Genomic DNA, 22,648 nt, shown 5'->3' with positions numbered 1-22,648 from the left:
TTGATTTGTTTGTTCATTCGTCCAAACACATATGCACACACATCCCAACTATGAGATGTTCACTCCCTTACCGTGGGGCAGATGGTATCGGAGCATGAGGTCTGATACCAGACCGTTCTATCTACAAACCATCAGACTGCTGAACACTAAACTGGACTGACCACTGCACCGTAGCAAACATGCACTCATTCATGCACACACCCACACAGACATACACACACACATATACAGTACCAGTCAAAAGTTTGGACACACCTACTCATTCAAGGGTTTTTCTTTATTTTTTACTATTTTCTACATTGTAGAATAATAGTGAAGACATGAAAACTATGAAATAACACATATGGAATCATGTAGCAACCAAAAAAGTGTTAAACAAATCAAAACATATTTTAGATTTTAGATTCTTCAAAGTAGCCACCTTTTGCCTTGATGACAGCTTTGCACACTCTTGGGATTCTCTCAACCAGCTTCATGAGGAATGCTTTTCTAACAGTCTTGAAAGAGTTCCCACATATGCTGAGCACTTGTTGGCTCCTTTTCCTTTGCTCTGCGGTCCAACTCATCACAAACCATCTTAATTGGGTTGAGGTTGGGTGATTGTGGAGGCCAGGTCATCTGATGCAGCACTCCATAACTCTCCTACTTGGTCAAATAGCTCTTACACAGCCTGGAGGTGTGTTTTGGGCCATTGTCCTGTTGAAAAACAAATGATGGTCCCACTAAGTGCAAACCAGATGGGATGGTGTATCGCTGCAGAATGCTGTGTTAGCCAAGCTGGTTAAGTGTGCCTTGAATTCTAAATAAATCACAGACAGTGTCACCAGCAAAGCACCCCCACACCTCCTCCATGCTTCATGGTGGGAACCACACATGCAGAGATAATCCGTTCACCTATTCTGTGTGTCACAAAAACACAGTGGTTGGAACCAAAAATCTCAAATTTGGACTCAAACCAAAGTTCAGATTTCCACCGGTCTAATGTCCATTACTCGTGTTTCTTGGCCCAAACAAGTCTATTCTTATTGGTGTCCTTTAGTAGTGGTTTCTTTGCAGCAATTCAACCATATAGGCCTGATTCACGCAGTCTCCTCTGAAGAGTTGTTGTTGAGATGTGTCTGTTATGTGACTGCAATCTGAGGTGCAGATAACTCTAATGAACTTATCCTCTGCAGCGGTCTTCATGAGAGCCAGTTTCATCATTGCGCTTGATGGTTTTTGCGATTGCACTTGAAACGTTCAAAGTGTTTGAAATTTTCCGCATTGACTGACCTTCATGTCTTAAAAGTAATGATGGACTGTCGTTTCTCTTTGCTTATTTGTGTTGTTCTTGCCATAATATGGACTTGGTCTTTACCAAATATCTGCTGTATACCACTCCTACCTTGTCACAACACAACTGATTGGCTCAAGAAGGAAAGAAATGGACTTTTAACAAGGCACAGTTGTTAATTTAAATGCATTCCAGGTGACTACCTCATATTTCTGGTTGAGAGAATGCGAAGAGTGTGCAAAGCTGTCATCAAGACAAAGGGTGGATAATTTGAAGAATCTAAAATCTAAAATACATTTAGATTTGTTTAACACTTTTTTGGTTACTACATGATCCCATATGTGTTATTTCAGTTTTGATGTTTTCACTATTATTCTACAAAGTAGACAATAGTAAAAATAAAGAAAAACCCTTGAATGAGTAGGTGTCACAACTTTTGACCGGAAGTGTACATTCATGCTACACACACCTCACAACTGCTGCTACCACACTCTTATTTTGATTGTTAATAACTCCACATTTGAAAGACTTGACTGCCAATCACCCCTTCCCCAATACATGTGTAAATATTGGACTATAAATTGTGTCTTCCTGTGTTATACTTCTATTCTACTGAGCCGTTTATTTAATTACACTTGAAACACTAACCTCCTTGGTTCAGCACCTCTCTTCTGTAAGCGCCGCCCTTGGAGGTCTTCTTTTTCACTCGCGACTTCTGGCCAGGGGGAGCCTGTGTGTTGTCTGCTGGGGATGGCAGAGCTCTTACTGTAGGTCAGCCAGAGAGAAATAAAAAATGACTAATAGGTCATGGGGTTATGGGTCCTATGAAGCACTGTACATGGACAACATTGCAAATAACAACATTGCAATGTCTTATGTAATTCCAGCTCTTGTCCTGTTTAGGTATTAAGAATTACATACTGAACATAAATGTAAATAATTTTCTGTTAATGATGTGTGTGCGCGCGTGCATGTGTGTGTGCGTGCATGTAAGTACAGATAGTGTATCTTAATTTGACCCAGTATCTCACCCAGGAAAATAATCCTGCAGCAACAGGAAATGTGAATTATTATCTGGATTATAGCATTTTTTTGTACGGGTCGATATAATTTTCTTTGTGACAAATCAAGTATGATATTTTAAAGTGGAAATTGCTCAGTTTAGAAGCCTTTTTAAACCTTGAATACACTACAAGTTTGCATTTCCTGCTGTGAAGGAACATTTCTGCAACAACAGGTGATTCAATTAGGATACAGCACCTGTATGGGTTTGTTTGCCCACTGTTCCCTTTCCATGTGTAAAAGCACATCTGTGTGTGGTGCATTCACTCGTGTGAGTTTGTGCAGAGCGGTAAGCATCACTGACCAGGTGTGGAGGAGCTGATATTGTCGGCACTCAGCGTTTCCCCCTCAGTGAAGTCACGGCAATGATTCGAGCCATTGCGGAGCGGTGTGCCCCCCTCGGTGTCCTCACTGTGCTGCTGGGCTGAGAGGTTAGGGTTGGACTGGGTGAAGGAAGGGCTGGGCGCCCGGGGCACTGGGACGGGACCACAAGGTAACCTACTGCAAAATGGCAAAGAAAGAGAGGGTGCTTAGCAATAGCAATTACATACCTTTATTATGTTACACATTTGAACTATTGTTTTGTTCATTTGAGGGAGATATTCTACTGCAAATATTAAGTACTGTGCAAGTATTGTGCTATCTGTTGTTAATGACATTGGGCAATTACCATACCAAAGCATTCATTGCTTTATTAATCTGTGTTATTACCATTTTATTCATCTGAAAAAGAGAGTCTTCAATGCTATCACCATTAGTATGGCTACAGTGTCTACCTGTACATACATGATGTGACTTTTAGAATTTGTCGTGTCATACCGTGCTAGCTGCTGCCCGTCATGGTGGTGAAGGTGTGCTGTGTTGTGGGGTGGATGGTGGCTCTCCTCTCGGGGCGATGGCGTGAGAGTAGCAGTGGACTGGTGACTGTAGGAAGTGGTGGGGGACGAGACACCACCCCTGAGGGGAGGGGCGGGACCATCCTCACAACCCTCGGTCAGATAGGTCCTGTCTGGAAGGGGCGGGCACCACTCTTCCTCATCAGACCTGGGAAGGAGGAGAGGGTCACTTTTTCCATGAGTTCACTTTAAACAGAGTAGGATGCCGTGGCCCCTAGGAACACTGATCTATTGTCCGTTTTGCATTATCCCTTTTAATGGATTGGGGAGGATAAACTGTTCCTAGATCTGTGCCTAAGGGCAACTTCTACCTGGAGCATTATAAAACAGTCACCGCTTGTGCAGTTGGTGCTATGGAGCAGTAGGTAACTCGATCATAACACATTCACAATGGTGGCCCTCCCTCTTTAGTTCATAACGCTTACAACATTGGTCTGTAGCGTATTGATTTCCATTGATCTACAGCGCCGTTAGACAGCCTCCCTATGGGTCTGCTGAGCGCCATGTCTGGCAAGATCAGGGTGTGCATGGAATCACTTAAAGGGTGCTTTCATACACTTGTGTTTGGTAGAGAGGTAAGTATGGAGAGAGGGCTCTGTGCCTGCACCTGTGTGGGTGTGCTATGTGTGTGTGTATGTGTCATAGGTGTGTGTGTATGTGTGTGTGTGTGTGTCATATGTGTGTGTGTGTGTGTGTCATATGTGTGTATGTGTCATATGTGTGTGTGTGTCATATGTGTGTGTGTGTGCGTGTATGTGTCATATGTGTGTGTGTGTGTGCGTACGTGTACACCATGGAGGAAATGGGCAAGGCCAGGGAGTTAGCTAGCTGTTATAAGACCAACGTTCCTCTCAGCTAGCCACAGGGGCTAACTTAAAGGTTAACGACATTAACTGAGGTTCATCACCAATCTCTGCTAACGGCTAACAGCTGCAGGGGGGCTAGGTGGAGTGGTGCATGAGAAAACTGCTGAATGATTATTTTGTTCTGGTGACCCGGAGAGTAGAACATGAGAAGGGGAATGGGCTAAAGTAGGCTAATGTTATTAGCTAACAGGGTCAATGAATGAGATAGGGTTGAGACTTGGGAATAGTGGCTAAATTGCTAACTGCTTGCTAGCGTCTTGGCTAGAGCCAATATAATCCACAGTAGCTTTCAGAAATGGTTAGAGGTAGAAGTTCGTAAGCCTCATGCCTGCTTCAGTTGAGTTGCTAGCCTAGCCTACTGGGGTAATGATTGGCAGGAGCGATAACTGAATGGTCCCCTTGCCAAACCTCCATGAATACCGACAATATTGTGGTTTATAAAGTGTGGGTGTGTATTCATTTTGCAGTGCGACGGAAATGTGGTTCATCAGGGAGCTGGAAGAAAAGGTGCGTTGAGGTCCAGAGCTAGCAGGGGGTTAACAGAGAGAGAGACCAAAGGTGAGTCTGTCCTGTCAGGCAGAGAGGCAACGTTAGGCTAACATAAATAATCTCCACACAAAACCCTGGCCTAGAACTATGTGTTAGTGGGGACTGGGAGTGCAGAGACAAGGGCCAGGAGAAAAAGAGGAAGTCAGAGGCCCATATGTCTATAGGACAGTATAGTAAGTATCCTTGCACGAGCCTGAATGGCTCATAGGAGCACGAGCTCCAGCTTCTGTAGCATGAGGCTGCTTGATCTACAAGTACACCCTCTGGACAGGAAACTAGTCTATCGCAGGTCCTTACCCCTAATCTATCTCCTTAATGCTGAGTGCCAAGCAGAGACGCATCAGGTCCTAGAAAGAGTGTTCAGAGGTTATATAAGAGATCTACCATACCTTAATCAATTAATATTTCCTTCAAGTTAGCAAGAAGACGGTGTACTCATCGGTTGTGCCAGGTAGCAGCATAAGTGTGTGTGTGTGCATGTGTACATGGTTATGTATATGTGTGTGTGTGTGTGTGTGTGTGTGTGTGTGCTTACCCTAGCTCCATGTCCTCATGGTCATCTATGGGCAAATCCTCCAACACACACTGCTCCAGCTCCCCAAAGGAGGGGGGCGCTGGCAGGGCTTCAGTCCAGTTCATAGAGGGGGTTTTCACCGCCTTGCCCATGGACTTCTGCTTGGGTTTACCTACACATAGACACACAAAGAGATGTTTTAGTTCTGTATAGTGGGAAAACTTGGTCCTACGGTCCTCTAAAGACATGTTAATACACTTGAAAAGGGTATACATGTATGTCACAAACATAACTAAAGGTTCCCTTGTCATTTTTGGAGGCATGAATCAGTGTTCTTGAAAAAGAAAAGAAGAGCCACAGACTCAAGGAGTTCAGATGCAAAAATGTAATAACCAACGTTTCGACAGCCAAGCTGTCTTCATCAGGGTGTAATGACAAACACAGCGGGTCACTAATTTACATAGAGTTTGAAAGGACACACACAGGTGTCTGTAATCATGGCCAGCTGTGGCTTTATTTCATTGGTTGAGTTACAGATATAATTAGAACATATAAAAAAAATCAGTATTCCATGCAATCATAGGGACAATTTGGCTACATAGGCATAGTAACATTATATACAATGCGTAGCAAAACCACGTACTCCACTAAGGCAGATTTTTCTATTATAACTTGTCCTTGTGGTAAAATAACTATGTGGGAAAAAACGAAGCGCAAACTAAAAGTAAGAATCTCTGCACATCGTAGCACCATTAGGTGCAAAATCTTTACGTACCCAGTTGCGGCCCACTTTTTGGAAGCAAACCACTATTTCATCCCTTCGCTATATTGGCATCGAACACGTCACCCTCCTTAGAAGAGGGGGTTGACCTTTAAAATGTATTGTGAAAACGAGTGGCCGTCTGGATCTTTAATTTAAAGACCCTTGCTCCCTTTGGTCTCAATGTAAAGTCTGATATGAAGCCATTCTTGTGATTATTGCTTTTGATATCCATTGTACAACATTTGTAAATCAACCAAAGAAATAAAGCCACAGCCGGCCATGATTACAGACACCTGTGTGTGTCCTTTCAAACTCTATATAAACTAGTGACCCGTAGTGTTTGTCATTATACCCTCGCTTTGTTGGTTAAGGGCTTGTTAGTAAGCATTTCACTGTAAGGTCTACACCTATTGTATTTGGCGCATGTGATAAATACAATTTGATTTGAAGACAGCTTGGCTGTCGAAACGTTGTTTTTAAATGATTGTATCTGAGCTCCTATAGTGTGCGGCTCTCCTTTTCTTTTTCAAGTGTTCTACTCCGCTGACCAGGTGTGTAATGTACAGTGCCTTGCGCAAGTATTCGGCCCCCTTGAACTTTGCGACCTTTTGCCACATTTCAGGCTTCAAACATAAAGATATAAAACTGTATTTTTTTGTGAAGAATCAACAACAAGTGGGACACAATCATGAAGTGGAACGACATTTATTGGATATTTCAAACTTTTTTAACAAATCAAAAACTGAAAAATTGGGCGTGCAAAATTATTCAGCCCCCTTAAGTTAATATTTTGTAGCGCCACCTTTTGCTGCGATTACAGCTGTAAGTCGCTTGGGGTATGTCTCTATCAGCTTTGCACATCGAGAGACTGACATTTTTTCCCATTCCTCCTTGCAAAACAGCTCGAGCTCAGAGAGGTTGGATGGAGAGCATTTGTGAACAGCAGTTTTCAGTTCTTTCCACAGATTCTCGATTGGATTCAGGTCTGGACTTTGACTTGGCCATTCTAACACCTGGATATGTTTATTTTTATAACCATTCCATTGTAGATTTTGCTTTATGTTTTGGATCATTGTCTTGTTGGAAGACAAATCTCCGTCCCAGTCTCAGGTCTTTTGCAGACTCCATCAGATTTTCTTCCAGAATGGTCCTGTATTTGGCTCCATCCATCTTCCCATCAATTTTAACCATCTTCCCTGTCCCTGCTGAAGAAAAGCAGGCCCAAACCATGATGCTGCCACCACCATGTTTGACAGTGGGGATGGTGTGTTCAGCTGTGTTGCTTTTACGCCAAACATAACGTTTTGCATTGTTGCCAAAAAGTTCCATTTTGGTTTCATCTGACCAGAGCACCTTCTTACACATGTTTGGTGTGTCTCCCAGGTGGCTTGTGGCAAACTTTAAACAACACTTTTTATGGATATCTTTAAGAAATGGCTTTCTTCTTGCCACTCTTCCATAAAGGCCAGATTTGTGCAATATACGACTGATTGTTGTCCTATGGACAGAGTCTCCCACCTCAGCTGTAGATCTCTGCAGTTCATCCAGAGTGATCATGGGCCTCTTGGCTGCATCTCTGATCAGTCTTCTCCTTGTATGAGCTGAAAGTTTAGAGGGACGGCCAGGTCTTGGTAGATTTGCAGTGGTCTGATACTCCTTCCATTTCAATATTATCGCTTGCACAGTGCTCCTTGGGATGTTTAAAGCTTGGGAAATCTTTTTGTATCCAAATCCGGCTTTAAACTTCTTCACAACAGTATCTCGGACCTGCCTGGTGTGTTCCTTGTTCTTCATGATGCTCTCTGCGCTTTTAACGGACCTCTGAGACTATCACAGTGCAGGTGCATTTATACAGAGACTTGATTACACACAGGTGGATTGTATTTATCATCATTAGTCATTTAGGTCAACATTGGATCATTCAGAGATCCTCACTGAACTTCTGGAGAGAGTTTGCTGCACTGAAAGTAAAGGGGCTGAATAATTTTGCACGCCCAATTTTTCAGTTTTTGATTTGTTAAAAAAGTTTGAAATATCCAATAAATGTCGTTCCACTTCATGATTGTGTCCCACTTGTTGTTGATTCTTCACAAAAAAATACAGTTTTATATCTTTATGTTTGAAGCCTGAAATGTGGCAAAAGGTCGCAAAGTTCAAGGGGGCCGAATACTTTCGCAAGGCACTGTATATAATGTTACTATGCTAACCAGGTGTGTAATGTATATAATGTTACTATGCTAACCAGGTGTGTAATGTATATAATGTTACTATGCTAACCAGGTGTGTAATGTATATAATGTTACTATGCTAACCAGGTGTGTAATGTATATAATGTTACTATGCTAACCAGGTGTGTAATGTATATAATGTTACTATGCTAACCAGGTGTGTAATGTATATACTGTTACTATGCTAACCAGGTGTGTAATGTATATAATGTTACTATGCTAACCAGGTGTGTTATGTATATAATGTTACTATGCTAACCAGGTGTGTAATGTATATAATGTTACTATGCTAACCAGGTGTGTAATGTATATAATGTTACTATGCTAACCAGGTGTGTAATGTATATAATGTTACTATGCTAACCAGGTGTGTAATGTATATAATGTTACTATGCTAACCAGGTGTGCGTTTCTTCCGCCTCCAGATGAATCAGTGTTACACCAATTTACAGTAGGTCTCTTGTTGCTAGCTAGTAGGTACCATAATGCTGTTCTATGGCTCCAAAAATGTCAAAGTGACTCCAGTTTTTATATTTAACTTGGTCTTTTTTTGTAAATGTTGCTTGGGGTTCTTGGTGCCCCAACTTGAATCATACCATGGGAAACACAATCTTAAACGTAGTCTTACCACTGTCCGTCCTGCAGCGGTCGGGTTGGGCGTACTGGGAGGAAGGTCCGGCGGGCTGGGTGATCCAGTGGCCGCCATCTTGCTCTGTGGGGCTGTGAGACCCCTGGAGTGCCTGGTTGGTGAAGGGCATGATTGGAGTGCTGGCGTAGGGCGTGGTGGAGGAGTAGGGGCTGTTAAAGCTGCGGAGGTCCTCGGCGGTGGGGTCGATGGTGCTGTAGATAGGGCCTTCGGTGGAATCGCCCGTGCTGTACTTCTCTGTCTGGTTCAGGTAGTTGGATATGCCCGCTTCTGGTGCCGAGGGTGGGTCAGAGGTGAGAGGTCAGATTCTAGTGAGAGGTCATCTTTTGTAATTTGATTTATGGTATTTCTAAATCTCAATTGCATACTCCTCATGTCCTCTCTCCTCTCGCATTGTTTTCTCAAACCCATTGGATGAGAAAGCCTGAGGTCCCTCCCCTCTGACCGTCTTCTCCAATGGGTTTTCACAAGGAGGCGAGGAGAGAGAAGAGAGGACGCGAGGAGTATGCAATTGAAATTCTCCCTGAGACTACACAAAAGGCATTGTAGAGATAATCCCTGGATGTGTACAAAACAAACTGACCGCTGTGAGCAGGATCATGCTGTGTCTCATACCATTGTAGTATCTCTCTGCAGTGTCATGTTTGGAGGTGCAGCAGTTGACGGCCTCTTTGCCACTATGGACCAGGTTGGTGGTGGGCCATGAGTCTGCCAGCCACGGGTAATTGCCCATGTTGCCACCCAGCATGCCAGGCCTAAACATAATAAAAACACACACTATGATCATACCTGATGCCAATCCACAACTTGGTTCTCATCACTTTACTAAAAGAAGACTAGTAATAAGAATGGGAAAGTCTCCGTGAAATAACATAAACAGGGATCCTTACCTTCCATTGAGTCCAGATGCCTCTCCATGTGGAAAGCCAACTGCAGAAAAAAAAGGAAATATGCATTCAGGTGTGAATGGAAAGGTCAAATACAGTAAAGCATGAGTGGTGGCCATAATGTCATATGGTACAGTTGCATTCTAATATATTGGCACCCGTGCACGTTACTATTTTTTAATTAACAAAGCTTTTGGTGTTCACACGTGCATTGATTTATAACGGCACAGGACCAAGAAACTTCACTTCAAAGTTTAAAAAAATAAAAAATGTCCTGGACTGAATTATTCAGAATTCAGAAGAATTCTAATGAATTTGGTTGGAGGCCGGTGATTCTCGTTCACTGTGTGTAATTGATCTCACCTGTGGTAGGTAGCAGGTGCCTACAGGGTAAACATAGCCATTCAACCAGTTTTGAAAAGAGAAAAGAGAACATTCTGCTCCATTGCACTGATACCCACAGAAGTTCAGGCATTAGCTCGGGAAACAACCTATACCTTCCTTCATACTGGACACAGAGACATAGAGTTCCAAAAGTTCATCTGACTCTGGGGAAGTAGATAAAGGGCCTCATTGCCAAAATCCTGAAGTATTTTAAGTTAAAATAGCAGCCTATTGTAAAGTGCAGTAGAATACTTGATATGGTAAGGTTGGTTATATTACAACATGCTTCTTTGATAAGTGGTTAAGTAACAATAAGTGTTGTATAAAGAGTGCATAAAATAAAGTGTGTTAAGTACCTGCAGGCGTGTAGTTGAACGATGCGGTATAGTGACTCAGCTCCTTTCTCTTCTTGCGGCGGCAGTAGATCCACACACTGAAACCCATGAGGATGACCCAGCAGGCCCCGCCGATCCCAGCGATGAACGCAGGCTGCTTCACCACATCAGTGATCTGCTCGGCCAGGCTCACGCTGCCTTCATCACTGTCCTCGCTGGGCTCTGAAGGTGCCTCCGCTGGCAGCTCTGAGGGAGAGCGGCAAGTAAGTAAGGAGATTGATTGATATTTCGATTTTCAGATATTTCGATTTTCAGACAACTTTTGCCTTGTAAGTACTGTATTATAAACATCATTTTCCAAGTAATACTGCATGGTTTGAGTACTGTGTATGACAAAATGGTATATGTTATAAACCAAATGACGAATGGCAAAACATTTAATCTTTCACACCTCAGAACTGTATGTAAAGTTAGAATCATGAATGTTGGCCTCAACATTTGATTCTAAGTTGTACACAGACTCTAAGCATGCTTAACACATGCATATGACGCTGCTGTTACACTTAACAATAATTTCAGTCATTTTTGCTTCCCTTATTACAGTTCCGCTCAATCTTATACTATATCCTTGATATGCCGGAACTGAAATGACTAATTCTGCTAGCTTGTGGTTCTGCGAGGACTCACTAATGAGGATGGACACAGGCTGGCTGTGGGTGCCCACTCCGGCGCTGGTCACTGCTGCCACCTCCACCTGGTACAGAATGCCTGGCAGCAGCCCCTTGAGCACAGTGGAGAGGAAGGTGCCATCTACGGTGGTGTTGATGTGGTAGCGGGTCTGGGTGTCGTTGCCTACACACCACACCTGTTATTGTTGGTTGGAGGATGGTGAGTTGGTGTAAGAGATGGAAGATGTCAAATTTACAGTGTCCATTTTAGCATTGCCTGTTGTGACTTTGAGGCAGTCCTAATATGGACACGATTTATTTTCCAGTCCTGTTTGAGCTGGTGTTTACATGGTATTTAGTTATTTAGTAAATAAAAACATATTTGGGAACTATGTGTGCGTTCTGGTACTTACTTTAAAAAATGTAAAACAATTCATAGCTACTCCTTATTTCCAATGACTTGTTTTAATGAATCCAAAAGAAATCATTGTAATTATGTAACTATTATTATTATATTTTTTATTTTACCATGTTATTTCTAAGTAAATACCACCCATATGGATGGTTGTCATTGGATTGATCCAATCATGATATGTCGTTTCTGGTTCAGTCATCCTACCTTGTACTCCTGGATGATTCCATTCTGCATCTCGGCGGGGGGAGGCTCCCAGGAGACACTAATGCTGGAGCTGTTGCTCAGCTTCACTGTAACCACGGTGACTGCTTTGGGAGGGGCACTCGGGACTGCAGGGAAAGAGGGAAGATCAAGTTGTGAAAAAAACAATTCCATGTTGACATAGAAAATATTAAATAGGGGCATTTGGTAAGATAGCGAAAATATGATTAGATTTTGATGAAAATGGCAGACTCCATCAAATGCCATCAAATGCCATGAAGTGGTTATTGGACTAAACAGTTATTTGCCTTCATAACAGGATGTGAAGGTCACACAGGTGTTGGGAATTGCAATCCAATTGAGACTGAATTGCTTTTGACTTCACAGAGATGTGACTGCTAGAGGCTCCTTAACAGCTAGCTATTTTAAAAAAAGTCAGACCTCAAACTGTTTCTGCTTTGTGCCCTCCAAGATAAATACTAAAAAGGTTCAATTCACCACTTTTTATTTCACCCTTACTTTGCTGGGTAAATTGACTGAGGGCATATTCTCTTTAAAAGCAACGACTGTGTATCAATCAATCAATCAATCCCCACTTTCAAAACCTTTATTTACACCTGGAAGTTCCATCGTAAAAAAACTATTTTAAAACCTTGTTACTCACCATTCCCTCCATTATGGACATAGGCTATCTTAAGTACAGTGGGGAGAACAAGTATTTGATACACTGCCGATTTTGCAGGTTTTCCTACTTACAAAGCATGTAGAGGTCTGTACTTTTTTATCATTGGTACACTTCAACTGTGAGAGACGGTATCTAAAACAAAAATCCAGAAAATCACATTGTATGATTTTTAAGTAATTAATTTGCATTTTATTGCATGACATAAGTATTTGATCACCTACCAACCAGTAAGAACTCCGGCTCTCACAGACCTGTTAGTTTTTCTTTAAGAAGCCCTCCTGTTCTCCACTCATTACCTGTATTAATAGCACCTGTTTAAACTCGTTACCTGTATAAAGGACACCTGTCCACACACTCAAACAGACTCCAACCTCTCCACAATGGCCAAGACCAGAGAGCTGTGTCAGGACATCAGGGATACATTGTAGACCTGCACAAGGCTGGGATGGGCTACAGGACAATCGGCAAGCAGCTTGGTGAGAAGGCAACAACTGTTGGCGCAATTATTAGAAAATGGAAGAAGTTCAAAATGACAGTTAATCACCCTCGGTCTGGGGCTCCATGCAAGATCTCACCTCGTGGGGCATCAATGATCATGAGGAAGGTAAGGGATCAGTCCAGAACTACACGGCAGGACCTGGTCAATGACCTGAAGAGAGCTGGGACCACAGTCTCAAAGAAAACCATTAGTAACACACTACACTGTCATGGATTAAAATCCTGCAGCACACGCTCAAGCCAGCGCATGTCCAGGCCCGTCTGAAGTTTGCCAATGACCATCTGGATGATCCAGAGGAGGAATGGGAGAAGGTCATGTGGTCTGATGAGACAAAAATAGAGCTTTTTGGTCTAAACTCCACTCGCTGTGTTTGGAGGAAGAAGAAGGATGAGTACAACCCCAAGAACACCATCCCAACCGCGAAGCATGGAGTTGGAAACATCATTATTTTGGGATGCTTTTCTGCAAAGTGGACAGGACGACTGCACCGTATTGAGGGCAGGATGGATGGGGCCATTTATCGCGAGATCTTGGCCAACAACCTCCTTCCCTCAGTAAGAGCATTGAAGATGGGTCGTGGCTGGGTCTTTCAGCATGACAACGACCTGAAACACACAGCCTGGGCAACTAAGGAGTGGCTCCGTAAGAAGCATCTCAAGGTCCTGGAGTGGCCTAGCCAGTCTCCAGACCTGAACCCAATAGAAAATATTTGGAGGGAGCTGAAAGTCCGTATTGCCCAGCGACAGCCCCGAAACCTGAAGGATCTGGAGAAGGTCTGTATGGAGGAGTGGGCCAAAATCCCTGCTGCAGTGTGTGCAAACCTGGTCAAGAACTACAGGAAACGTATGATCTCTGTAATTGCAAACAAAGGTTTCTGTAACAAATATTAAGTTCTGCTTTTCTGATGTATCAAATACTTATGTCATGCAATAAAATGCTAATTAATTATTTAAAAATCATACAATGTGATTTTCTGGATTTTCATACAATGTTATTTTCAGTTGAAGTGTACCTATGATAAGAATTACAGACCTCTACATGCTTTGTAAGTAGGAAAACCTGCAAAATCGGCAGTGTATCAAATTCTTGTTCTCCCCACTGTATATGCTGTCCATATTAGGACAGCCTCTGTCTCAGCAAGGCTTGTGTCAGTCTCATCTGAAGTGGTCAGTATCAGTAGCTTCTAGCCAGGCTTACCTTCCTCTGGTGTTCTGACCAGAAGCAGCCGACTGTCCATGCCCTGGAACTCGTCAAAATAGGGCCGGATCTTGATCTCGTACTCAGTGCCTTTGAGCAGATCAGCGACCACGGCCAGGCGCTCCGACGGGGCCTTGACATCCTGCAGCTGCCAGGTGCCACCCCTGGGCCGGTAGAGAATCCGGTAACCCTGAATGTATTGGGACTGACGGTCCACCTGGGGAGGGGAGGAAAAATGACAATTAGACAATTAGAGAAAAGGGAGAGATACAAATAGATAGATAAGAGATATAGTTCTACTACCCTTGTATATGGGTATACAGTAAAACATCCAATAAAACATTCATAGAGTGTGAGTCCAACCAATAGCCTTTATCCTGTGAAAGATGATATAAACACTCAGGTCAGGGTACTCACCATCCATGATACTTGAACACTGGAGGCAGTGAGTGTGACGGGCTCCTGAAGCTGAACGGCCACCTCTCCCAGCTCTTTCTGGACCTGCCTGTGGTCCACTCCCTGGCCGGTGGGACTTACATCTGCAAATACATCATGAACAAACTTCAAGACACAAAATACTCAGTAAAACGATAGTGGATGCTTAACTCACGTACACACTTGATTGACATACCCTAAATTGTTTTATATGAAGCATGAAGCCTTCAGACCTTCATGCTTTCATGAAGCAAGTTTTCAAAATGAGAGAACAATTACGTTTTGACTTCCCACACTTGTTTTACACTAACTACCACTCTGTACTTATTTTTTTGTATTTATTATGTTGTGTCCCTCCTAGGTACTGACCTTGTGTGCGGACGGGCTCAGAGATGGGGCTGGGGTCACTCAGGCCATAAGCGTTGACCGCTCGGACGATGAATAGGTAGATGGTGTTGGGGAAGAGACCACTGACCGTGTGTTTCTCCAACTTGACCAGGTCAGCCACCGTTTGCCATGTACTGCCTGCTGATTGGCTAAAGTAAGACACCACAGACAAAGATGTCATGTTATTTGTAATTTCCAATTACCTTAGTAAAGTTACTGTGCAAGGCTATTGTTTAATGTTATACTTTACAGAGTATGTTATACTATTGACAGCTGTTCCTATATTACTCGATAGTGACTATCACTATCTTTTCACAGAGAATCCAACGCAGCTGCAAGTAGCCTAGCGGTTAAGAGCGTTGGTCCAGTAACTGAAAGGTCAGAGGCGTGTGTGAAACAATTGCGGAGGCATGCAGAAGCATTGACATGATATCTCTGCATTGGCATGATTGGTTGACAATAGGTGGCGGCGGTACGTCCTGTAATAAACACAAACTTGACAACTTCCTTCACAAAAGCTCTGCTCCGCCAAGTGCAATAAATATGAAAGCCCTGATGACTGAGGAGGCTGCTTCACAGTAAATGCTGTACGCCACTTCAGACACAGATTGACGTTTAGGCTGCCCGCAGCAACTCTCTGATTCAGAGGGGTTGGGTTAAATGCGAAAGAGACATTTTGGTTGTGCAACTGACTAGGTAAAACCTTTCGTAAGGTTATTGGCAAAGCATTCTACCAAACATTGCCATGACTCAATAGTGACTACAAACTGTTCCTCAGTCTTTTTTTTTTACAGAGAATCAGATAGGAGCCACTAGAATAGCAGAGCCCAGACTGAAGCTGTTTGCTTAGTCATTAAGTGCTGTGTTCAGCGATGCTTCGCTATCCCCCATGCTCATTTGACGCACTGCGTTCCCGAGCCCAGTGACAGATCCAGGAAATGATGACGGAGCTATTTTTAGCCCACTCAGGTTTTTAGCCACGACGCACCATCAGACCATGTCAGAGCATCTGGTAAATAACAATAACGCCAGCTGTGTGTTTATGACAAGTTTCTTTGTTCGTTTAAAAAAAACATTTGTCATCTTAAATATTCGTATTTTGCCTTCTAATAAATAAAGTGATAAATCTTGTGAACAATGCATCTAATAAAGGCAGTTCCGTTTGCATTTTCCTCTCCTGCCTGGTCTTCTTTAGATTTGCTGTCACACCTTGTTTATTGTTTACTGGCATAGTTACATGACACCCTCCTCCACCCCTCGTCACTCGCTTTTTCTTATCTTTTCCTCAACCCGTTCCTTTTTCATTTCCCCCTCGGGACCAGTGACTGCTGTAGCAGACGAGTGACTTTATAGCCGACCTGCGCAATTAGGCGCCAGCGATAAAAGCTGTGTGAGCCGTAAATATTCCTCAAGCGGACCGCCCAAAAGTGATAAATCCAAGGTCACTTTGTCCGAGGAGAGGCTGGGAAACTTGGGACACACACAGGAAACACACAAATACACACGTAAATATACACTCTTGCCCCACAAACATGCCAATGGGGGAAAAAACGAGTGTTCCTCACCTCGAATGTCCTATAGAATGGAGATAGGACAATGGTAAATCTGCCCATCTTCATACAGTAACAACATGTCAGGATACTATGTCCACCTTGTCCTGCACGCATGCACACGCGCGCACACACACACACACACACACACCCTATCCCCCTGGCCACACCTACCCTTCAACCCCCAAATAACCCCCAGCACCTCAGACAAGGAAATGTTATTCTAAACTAACCTATTCAGTCCCCACAGCAACTCTATAAACAATCAATTTGGGCCACTCGGCACAGTGCTAACTACTGCCCGGGGGGCAAGGTGAGAGAAGAGTGATGCAGGGGCTAGTGAGTCAGGATGAGATAGTCCCCACCTAAATGAACAAGGAAGGGGGGGGGCATTTTCTCGTAACACAGTCCGTCCACGTCTGGACCTGCTTTCTCATCCCCTCCTCCCTCCATCCCTCTGCGTCCTATCAGCCCACTGTTAGACCATACTGCACTCGTAACACTGTCTATCTGTGTCTGACCTGCTTCCCCCATCCCTTTATTCCTCCATCCCTCTATATTCGTCTTTCCATCCCTCTGCGTCCTATCAGCCCACTGTGAGACCCATAGGAACCGCTCTCTCAGTAAATAGAGCTAGCCCGGCTCCGCTCAGCGTACAATAGCCCAAGGACTCTGTCTATCTGTCTGTGCCAGCCACAATTGAACACATTACCATTTTAGCTCCACAGAGGTGCACTAAGCTGTGTGTGTGTGTGTGTTTGTGTGACGTTTGATGGGGGCTAAAGTCAAAGTGGGGGGCAGCTGGGAGGTTTGGGGAGTGGGTTAGCATGGGCCAGCCTCCAACCTAGCTGAGGTTGATTAGAATGTGAAATGTGTCAGGGTGTCCACAGGGTGTGTGTGTGTGTGTGTGTGTGTGTATTGACACCATTAATAAAGGGTGAGGGATGGCTGCCCACAGCAACCTCTGACTAGAAATGGTCCACTCAAACAGACAGTGTGGTGAAGAAGGCGCAATAGTGCCTCTTCAACCTCAGGAGGCTGAAGAAATCTGTCTTGGCCACTAAGACCCTCACAAACTTTTACAGATACACAATGGAGAGCAGTATCATCGCCTGGTATGGCAACTGCACCGTCCGCAACCGCAGGGCTCTCCAAAGGGTGGTGCGGTCAGCCCAACGCATCACCGGGGGCACACTGCCTGCCCTCCAGGACACGTACAGCACCCGATGTCACAGGAAGGCCAAAAAGATCATCAAGGACATCAACCACCTGAACCACGGCCTGTTCACCCCGCTATCATCCAGAAGGCGAGGTCAGTACAGGTGCACCAAGAGACTGAAAAACAGCTTGTATCTCAAGGCCATTGGACTGTTAAATAACCATCACTAGCCGGCTACCATCCGGTTACTCAAACCTACCCCTCAGAGGCTGCTGCCCCATATACATTGACATGGAACACTAATCACTTTAATAATGTTTACATACTGCTTTACTCATTTCATATGTATATACTGTATTCTATTCTACTGTATTTTAGTCAATGGCACTCTGACATTACCCGTCCTAATATTTATATATTTCTTAATTACGTTCTTTTACTTTTAGAGTTGTGTGTATTGTTGTGAATTGTTAGATACTACTGCACTGTTGGAGCTAGGAACACAAGCATTTCGCTACACTGCTAAATATGTGTATGTGACCAATACAATTAGATTTGATTTGAGAGAGAGAGCTGGGGGCTGGAGGGGAGAACACTGTGCGTCTGCCAGTGGAGGCTCATCAGAGGAGGAAGGGGAGGACCATCCTACTCAGTGAATTTCATTTTTTTTTTTTAAGAGTTAAGATAAACCTATACCAAATATATTCACATCACCAAATACCTGATTAAAACACACAGTTTTGCAATGAAAGTATACAGTAGTATCAACAGCACCCTCTAGGGTAGCACCATGGTGTTGCCAGAGGACAGTCATTTTCCGTCCTTCTCTGGCTACATTGACTTCAATACAAAACCTAGAAGGCTTGTGCTCCTCATTCCCTTTCATAGACCTACATACATAATTAAGACAACTTCCGGTGGTCGTCCTTCAACCAGTCAAAGCTTTGGAAAGTATAAACATGTTGTCCATCCAATCAAAGGATCAGAGAAGGATCCTAGTACTTGTGTGATTTTGCATGTGTGATTTTGAAGCATGGTGAGTTGGTGACATTGTTGGATAGATTGAGATGGTGAATAGTTGAGCATTTTTGGGATATTATTCAATTCAAATTAGTTTCTTCAAACTACAGGAGATGGAGGAGGTAGATTATATATTTCTTTCTTGGTTTTAAAACTTTTGTTTTGTGTCAAGTTAGTGACATTTATTTGAAATTTTAGTTTTAGTCTAAATTTGACACATTTTACTAAATGTTACTTAGGTTGCAAGTAGCTAGCTAACTACCGGAGTGCAGTTGTCTCCGCCAGAATGACTAGATTCTTTTGTTGAAGAACCCCTTTCATTGCCCACATCAGATTGAAGCCTCTGAACACCTCAACTCATGCCTCATACCCTCATTCACTCCCAGGTGTGGTTCCTTCCCAACCACAGACTTCTAATTTCCCATAAGATTTTACTGTCAATATATTATTTCTTAAATGTTTTAGGTTGAAATAAATCTCGTCTTTGACGACTTTTGAAACACGCTTTTTGTCATCTCTGTGCGACCCGGGCCTATACCGTGGGTCCCCCATCCTTCTACGTTTTTCAAGTCACCAGTATGTGCAAGTGTGTCTTTAGATGTTATGTGTTACTTCAACCCCCTCCCTCCAAAAATGTAGCATGACTAGAGATTAAATATCTGTCTTCCTGTCTGTTCTACAGAATGCACCACGAGGTTGAGCCCTATTGAACGTGGTCCAACTCCTACTGTCCACTCCGCTCACCTGAAGGCCTCGATGATGTATGAGGTGACGGCGGCGCCTCCCTCGTGGGCGTTGGGCTGCCAGGTGAGGGTGACACTGTTGCGCGTCACGTCGGTCACCACAGGCTTCTGGGGCGGTCCTGGCAGCTGGAAAGGTTCTGATGCCTGGGGGACAGACGAACCTCCACTCTCTGAAAATCACAATCAAATCAAATGAAGTGAAGTGCATTTAAAAAGAAACAGAGAGGTTAGCTGGATGGTAGTGGATCTCCTATGTATAGTGGTAGTGGATCTCCTGTGTACAGGTGTAGTGGATCTCCTATGTATAGTGGTAGTGGATCTCCTATGTATAGTGGTAGTGGATCTCCTATGTATAGTGGTAGTGGATCTCCTATGTATAGTGGTAGTGCAACCATTCTCAATCTAACTGTTGTTGGAAGACTAGCACTAGTCCTTTTGTGAGTTACCTGTTGGTAAATAATTAATGTAATTACAATCAATCACAAATTGAAAAGTGACATTTTTGTCTTCAATAAGGAATGAAATGAATCCGACCCCAGCCCTGATCACAGTAACTGACTTTGACAATTCACATCTAAAAATAAGAGTTTAGTTGTGAATTTCTGCTTGGTTGTTTTTAAGATGCATTTGTAGGCACTAAATACCACCGTATCAAGCTTCATCAAACAGCAGCATTTCATTTCAGCAATAAGGCATTACTTCTTCCAACTCATTATCCTTCCGCTTCTTCTTGGTCCAAACAACGCCCCTAGGTGCGATTACATCCACAATTTCACAAGACCTCTGCCTTATTTCTCCATTCACTGCCATAACTACAGGTGATAATGATCTTATATGGGCATGTAATGTCATGGAGGCAATCTAATAGTCTGTAGGGAGGTGTTTACTACAGTACATTTACCTTTCACCATGTGTGTGTGCGTGCGTGTGTGTACACGTGTGTGCATGCGTGTGTGTGTACCTTTCACCGTGTGTGTGTGCGTGCGTGTGTACACGTGTGTGTATGCGTGTGCATTTACCTTTCACCGTGAGTACTCCGCTCCATGTCGTCTCTCCGCTCGAGCTGGAAGCCACGCAGGTGTAGGCCCCTGAGTCGGTTTCCTGGCAACAAGAGAGAGGGCTCAGTTAACATCGTGTACATGCACAAAAGCACAATGCCTTTGCCTCTTCATATTCGGTGTTCCAAAGCAAATCTTTCCAGGTAAGTCAACATGAACATCTGCCTAGAACATCTGCCATGTTGACTCCAATGCTTCCCACAGTTCTATCAAGTTGGCTTGATGTCCTTTGGGTGTTGGACCATTCTTGTTACACACAGGAAACTGTTAAGAATGAAAAACCCAGCAGTGTTGCCTGTTCTTGACACAAATCGGTGCGCCTGGCACCAAATACCATCCTGATTGAAGTGGATTTAGCAAGTGACATCAATAAGGGATCATAGCGTTCACCTGGATTCACCTGGTCTGTCTATGTCATGGGAAGAGCAGGTGTTCTTAATGTTTTGTATACTCAGTGTATACAGTGCCTTGCGAAAGTATTCAAACTTTTTTTTTCAAACTTTTTTAACAAATCAAAAACTGAAAAATTGGGCGTGCAAAATTATTCAGCCCCCTTAAGTTAATACTTTGTAGCGCCACCTTTTGCTGCGATTACAGCTGTAAGTCGCTTGGGGTATGTCTCTATCAGTTTTGCACATCGAGAGACTGACATTTTTTCCCATTCCTCCTTGCAAAACAGCTCGAGCTCAGTGAGGTTGGATGGAGAGCATTTGTGAACAGCAGTTTTCAGTTCTTTCCACAGATTCTCGATTGGATTCAGGTCTGGACTTTGACTTGGCCATTCTAACACCTGGATATGTTTATTTTTGAACCATTCCATTGTAGATTTTGCTTTATGTTTTGGATCATTGTCTTGTTGGAAGACAAATCTCCGTCCCAGTCTCAGGTCTTTTGCAGACTCCATCAGGTTTTCTTCCAGAATGGTCCTGTATTTGGCTCCATCCATCTTCCCATCAATTTTAACCATCTTCCCTGTCCCTGCTGAAGAAAAGCAGGCCCAAACCATGATGCTGCCACCACCATGTTTGACAGTGGGGATGGTGTGTTCAGCTGTGTTGCTTTTACGCCAAACATAACGTTTTGTATTGTTGCCAAAAAGTTCAATTTTGGTTTCATCTGACCAGAGCACCTTCTTCCACATGTTTGGTGTGTCTCCCAGGTGGCTTGTGGCAAACTTTAAACAACACTTTTTATGGATATCTTTAAGAAATAGCTTTCTTCTTGCCACTTCCATAAAGGCCAGATTTGTGCAATATACGACTGATTATTGTCCTATGGACAGAGTCTCCCACCTCAGCTGTAGATCTCTGCAGTTCATCCAGAGTGATCATGGGCCTCTTGGCTGCATCTCTGATCAGTCTTCTCCTTGTATGAGCTGAAAGTTTAGAGGGACGGCCAGGTCTTGGTAGATTTGCAGTGGTCTGATACTTCTTCCATTTCAATATTATCGCTTGCACAGTGCTCCTTGGGATGTTTAAAGCTTGGGAAATCTTTTTGTATCCAAATCCGGCTTTAAACTTCTTCACAACTGTATCTCGGACCTGCCTGGTGTGTTCCTTGTTCTTCATGATGCTCTCTGCGCTTTTAACGGACCTCTGAGACTATCACAGTGCAGGTGCATTTATACGGAGACTTGATTACACACAGGTGGATTGTATTTATCATCATTAGTCATTTAGGTCAACATTGGATCATTCAGAGATCCTCACTGAACTTCTGGAGAGAGTTTGCTGCACTGAAAGTAAAGGGGCTGAATAATTTTGCACGCCCAATTTTTCAGTTTTTGATTTGTTAATAAAGTTTGAAATATCCAATAAATGTCGTTCCACTTCATGATAGTGTCCCACTTGTTGTTGATTCTTCACAAAAAAATACAGTTTTATATCTTTATGTTTGAAGCCTGAAATGTGGCAAAAGGTCGCAAAGTTCAAGGGGCCGAATACTTTCGCAAGGCACTGTATATGGCTTTAGAGTATATGTTCTCAGAGCATGCACAGAACAGCTGGCAGGCATATTCACAGTCAGTTTTAACCTCTCCTGGTCCCAGTCTGTAATCTCCACATGTTTTAAGATGACCACAATCATTGCTGTTCCTAAGAACTCTAAAGCTTCATGCCACAATGACTACCGCCCTGTAGCTCTCAGTTCTATAATCATGAAGTGCTTTGAGAGACTGGTTATGGAACACATTAACACCACCATCCCAGCCACCCTCTAGACCCACTCCA

General features: G+C 43.4%; 1 protein-coding gene across 5 annotated transcripts in view; it reads right to left on the bottom strand.

Annotated features, from left to right (window-relative positions):
* robo3 (roundabout, axon guidance receptor, homolog 3 (Drosophila)) overlaps positions 1 to 22,648 on the bottom strand; it is a 280,104-nt gene that overhangs the window by 4,016 nt on the left and 253,440 nt on the right. For 3 of the 5 annotated variants that reach the window (XM_036937600.1, XM_036937604.1, XM_021623802.2), the window contains 15 exons: positions 20,382 to 20,463; positions 19,364 to 19,532; positions 14,873 to 15,039; positions 14,486 to 14,607; positions 14,069 to 14,285; positions 11,691 to 11,815; positions 11,091 to 11,268; positions 10,425 to 10,649; positions 9,688 to 9,727; positions 9,413 to 9,552; positions 8,780 to 9,067; positions 5,182 to 5,332; positions 3,155 to 3,379; positions 2,640 to 2,836; positions 1,922 to 2,038 (listed from right to left, as the gene is read on the bottom strand). In XM_036937600.1, coding sequence (XP_036793495.1) covers positions 1,922 to 2,038; positions 2,640 to 2,836; positions 3,155 to 3,379; positions 5,182 to 5,332; positions 8,780 to 9,067; positions 9,413 to 9,552; positions 9,688 to 9,727; positions 10,425 to 10,649; positions 11,091 to 11,268; positions 11,691 to 11,815; positions 14,069 to 14,285; positions 14,486 to 14,607; positions 14,873 to 15,039; positions 19,364 to 19,532; positions 20,382 to 20,463 — 2,443 coding nt within the window. The remainder of the gene's footprint in view (positions 1 to 1,921; positions 2,039 to 2,639; positions 2,837 to 3,154; positions 3,380 to 5,181; positions 5,333 to 8,779; positions 9,068 to 9,412; positions 9,553 to 9,687; positions 9,728 to 10,424; positions 10,650 to 11,090; positions 11,269 to 11,690; positions 11,816 to 14,068; positions 14,286 to 14,485; positions 14,608 to 14,872; positions 15,040 to 19,363; positions 19,533 to 20,381; positions 20,464 to 22,648) is intronic. The other 2 variants (XM_036937603.1, XM_036937601.1) reach the window with 2 other exon arrangements.

This window comes from Oncorhynchus mykiss, chromosome 12, assembly GCF_013265735.2.
Source record: "Oncorhynchus mykiss isolate Arlee chromosome 12, USDA_OmykA_1.1, whole genome shotgun sequence".
Lineage (NCBI taxonomy): Eukaryota > Metazoa > Chordata > Actinopteri > Salmoniformes > Salmonidae > Oncorhynchus > Oncorhynchus mykiss.
Note: the sequence above shows the minus strand (reverse complement) of the source record. Positions and strands in the feature narration are given on the sequence as shown.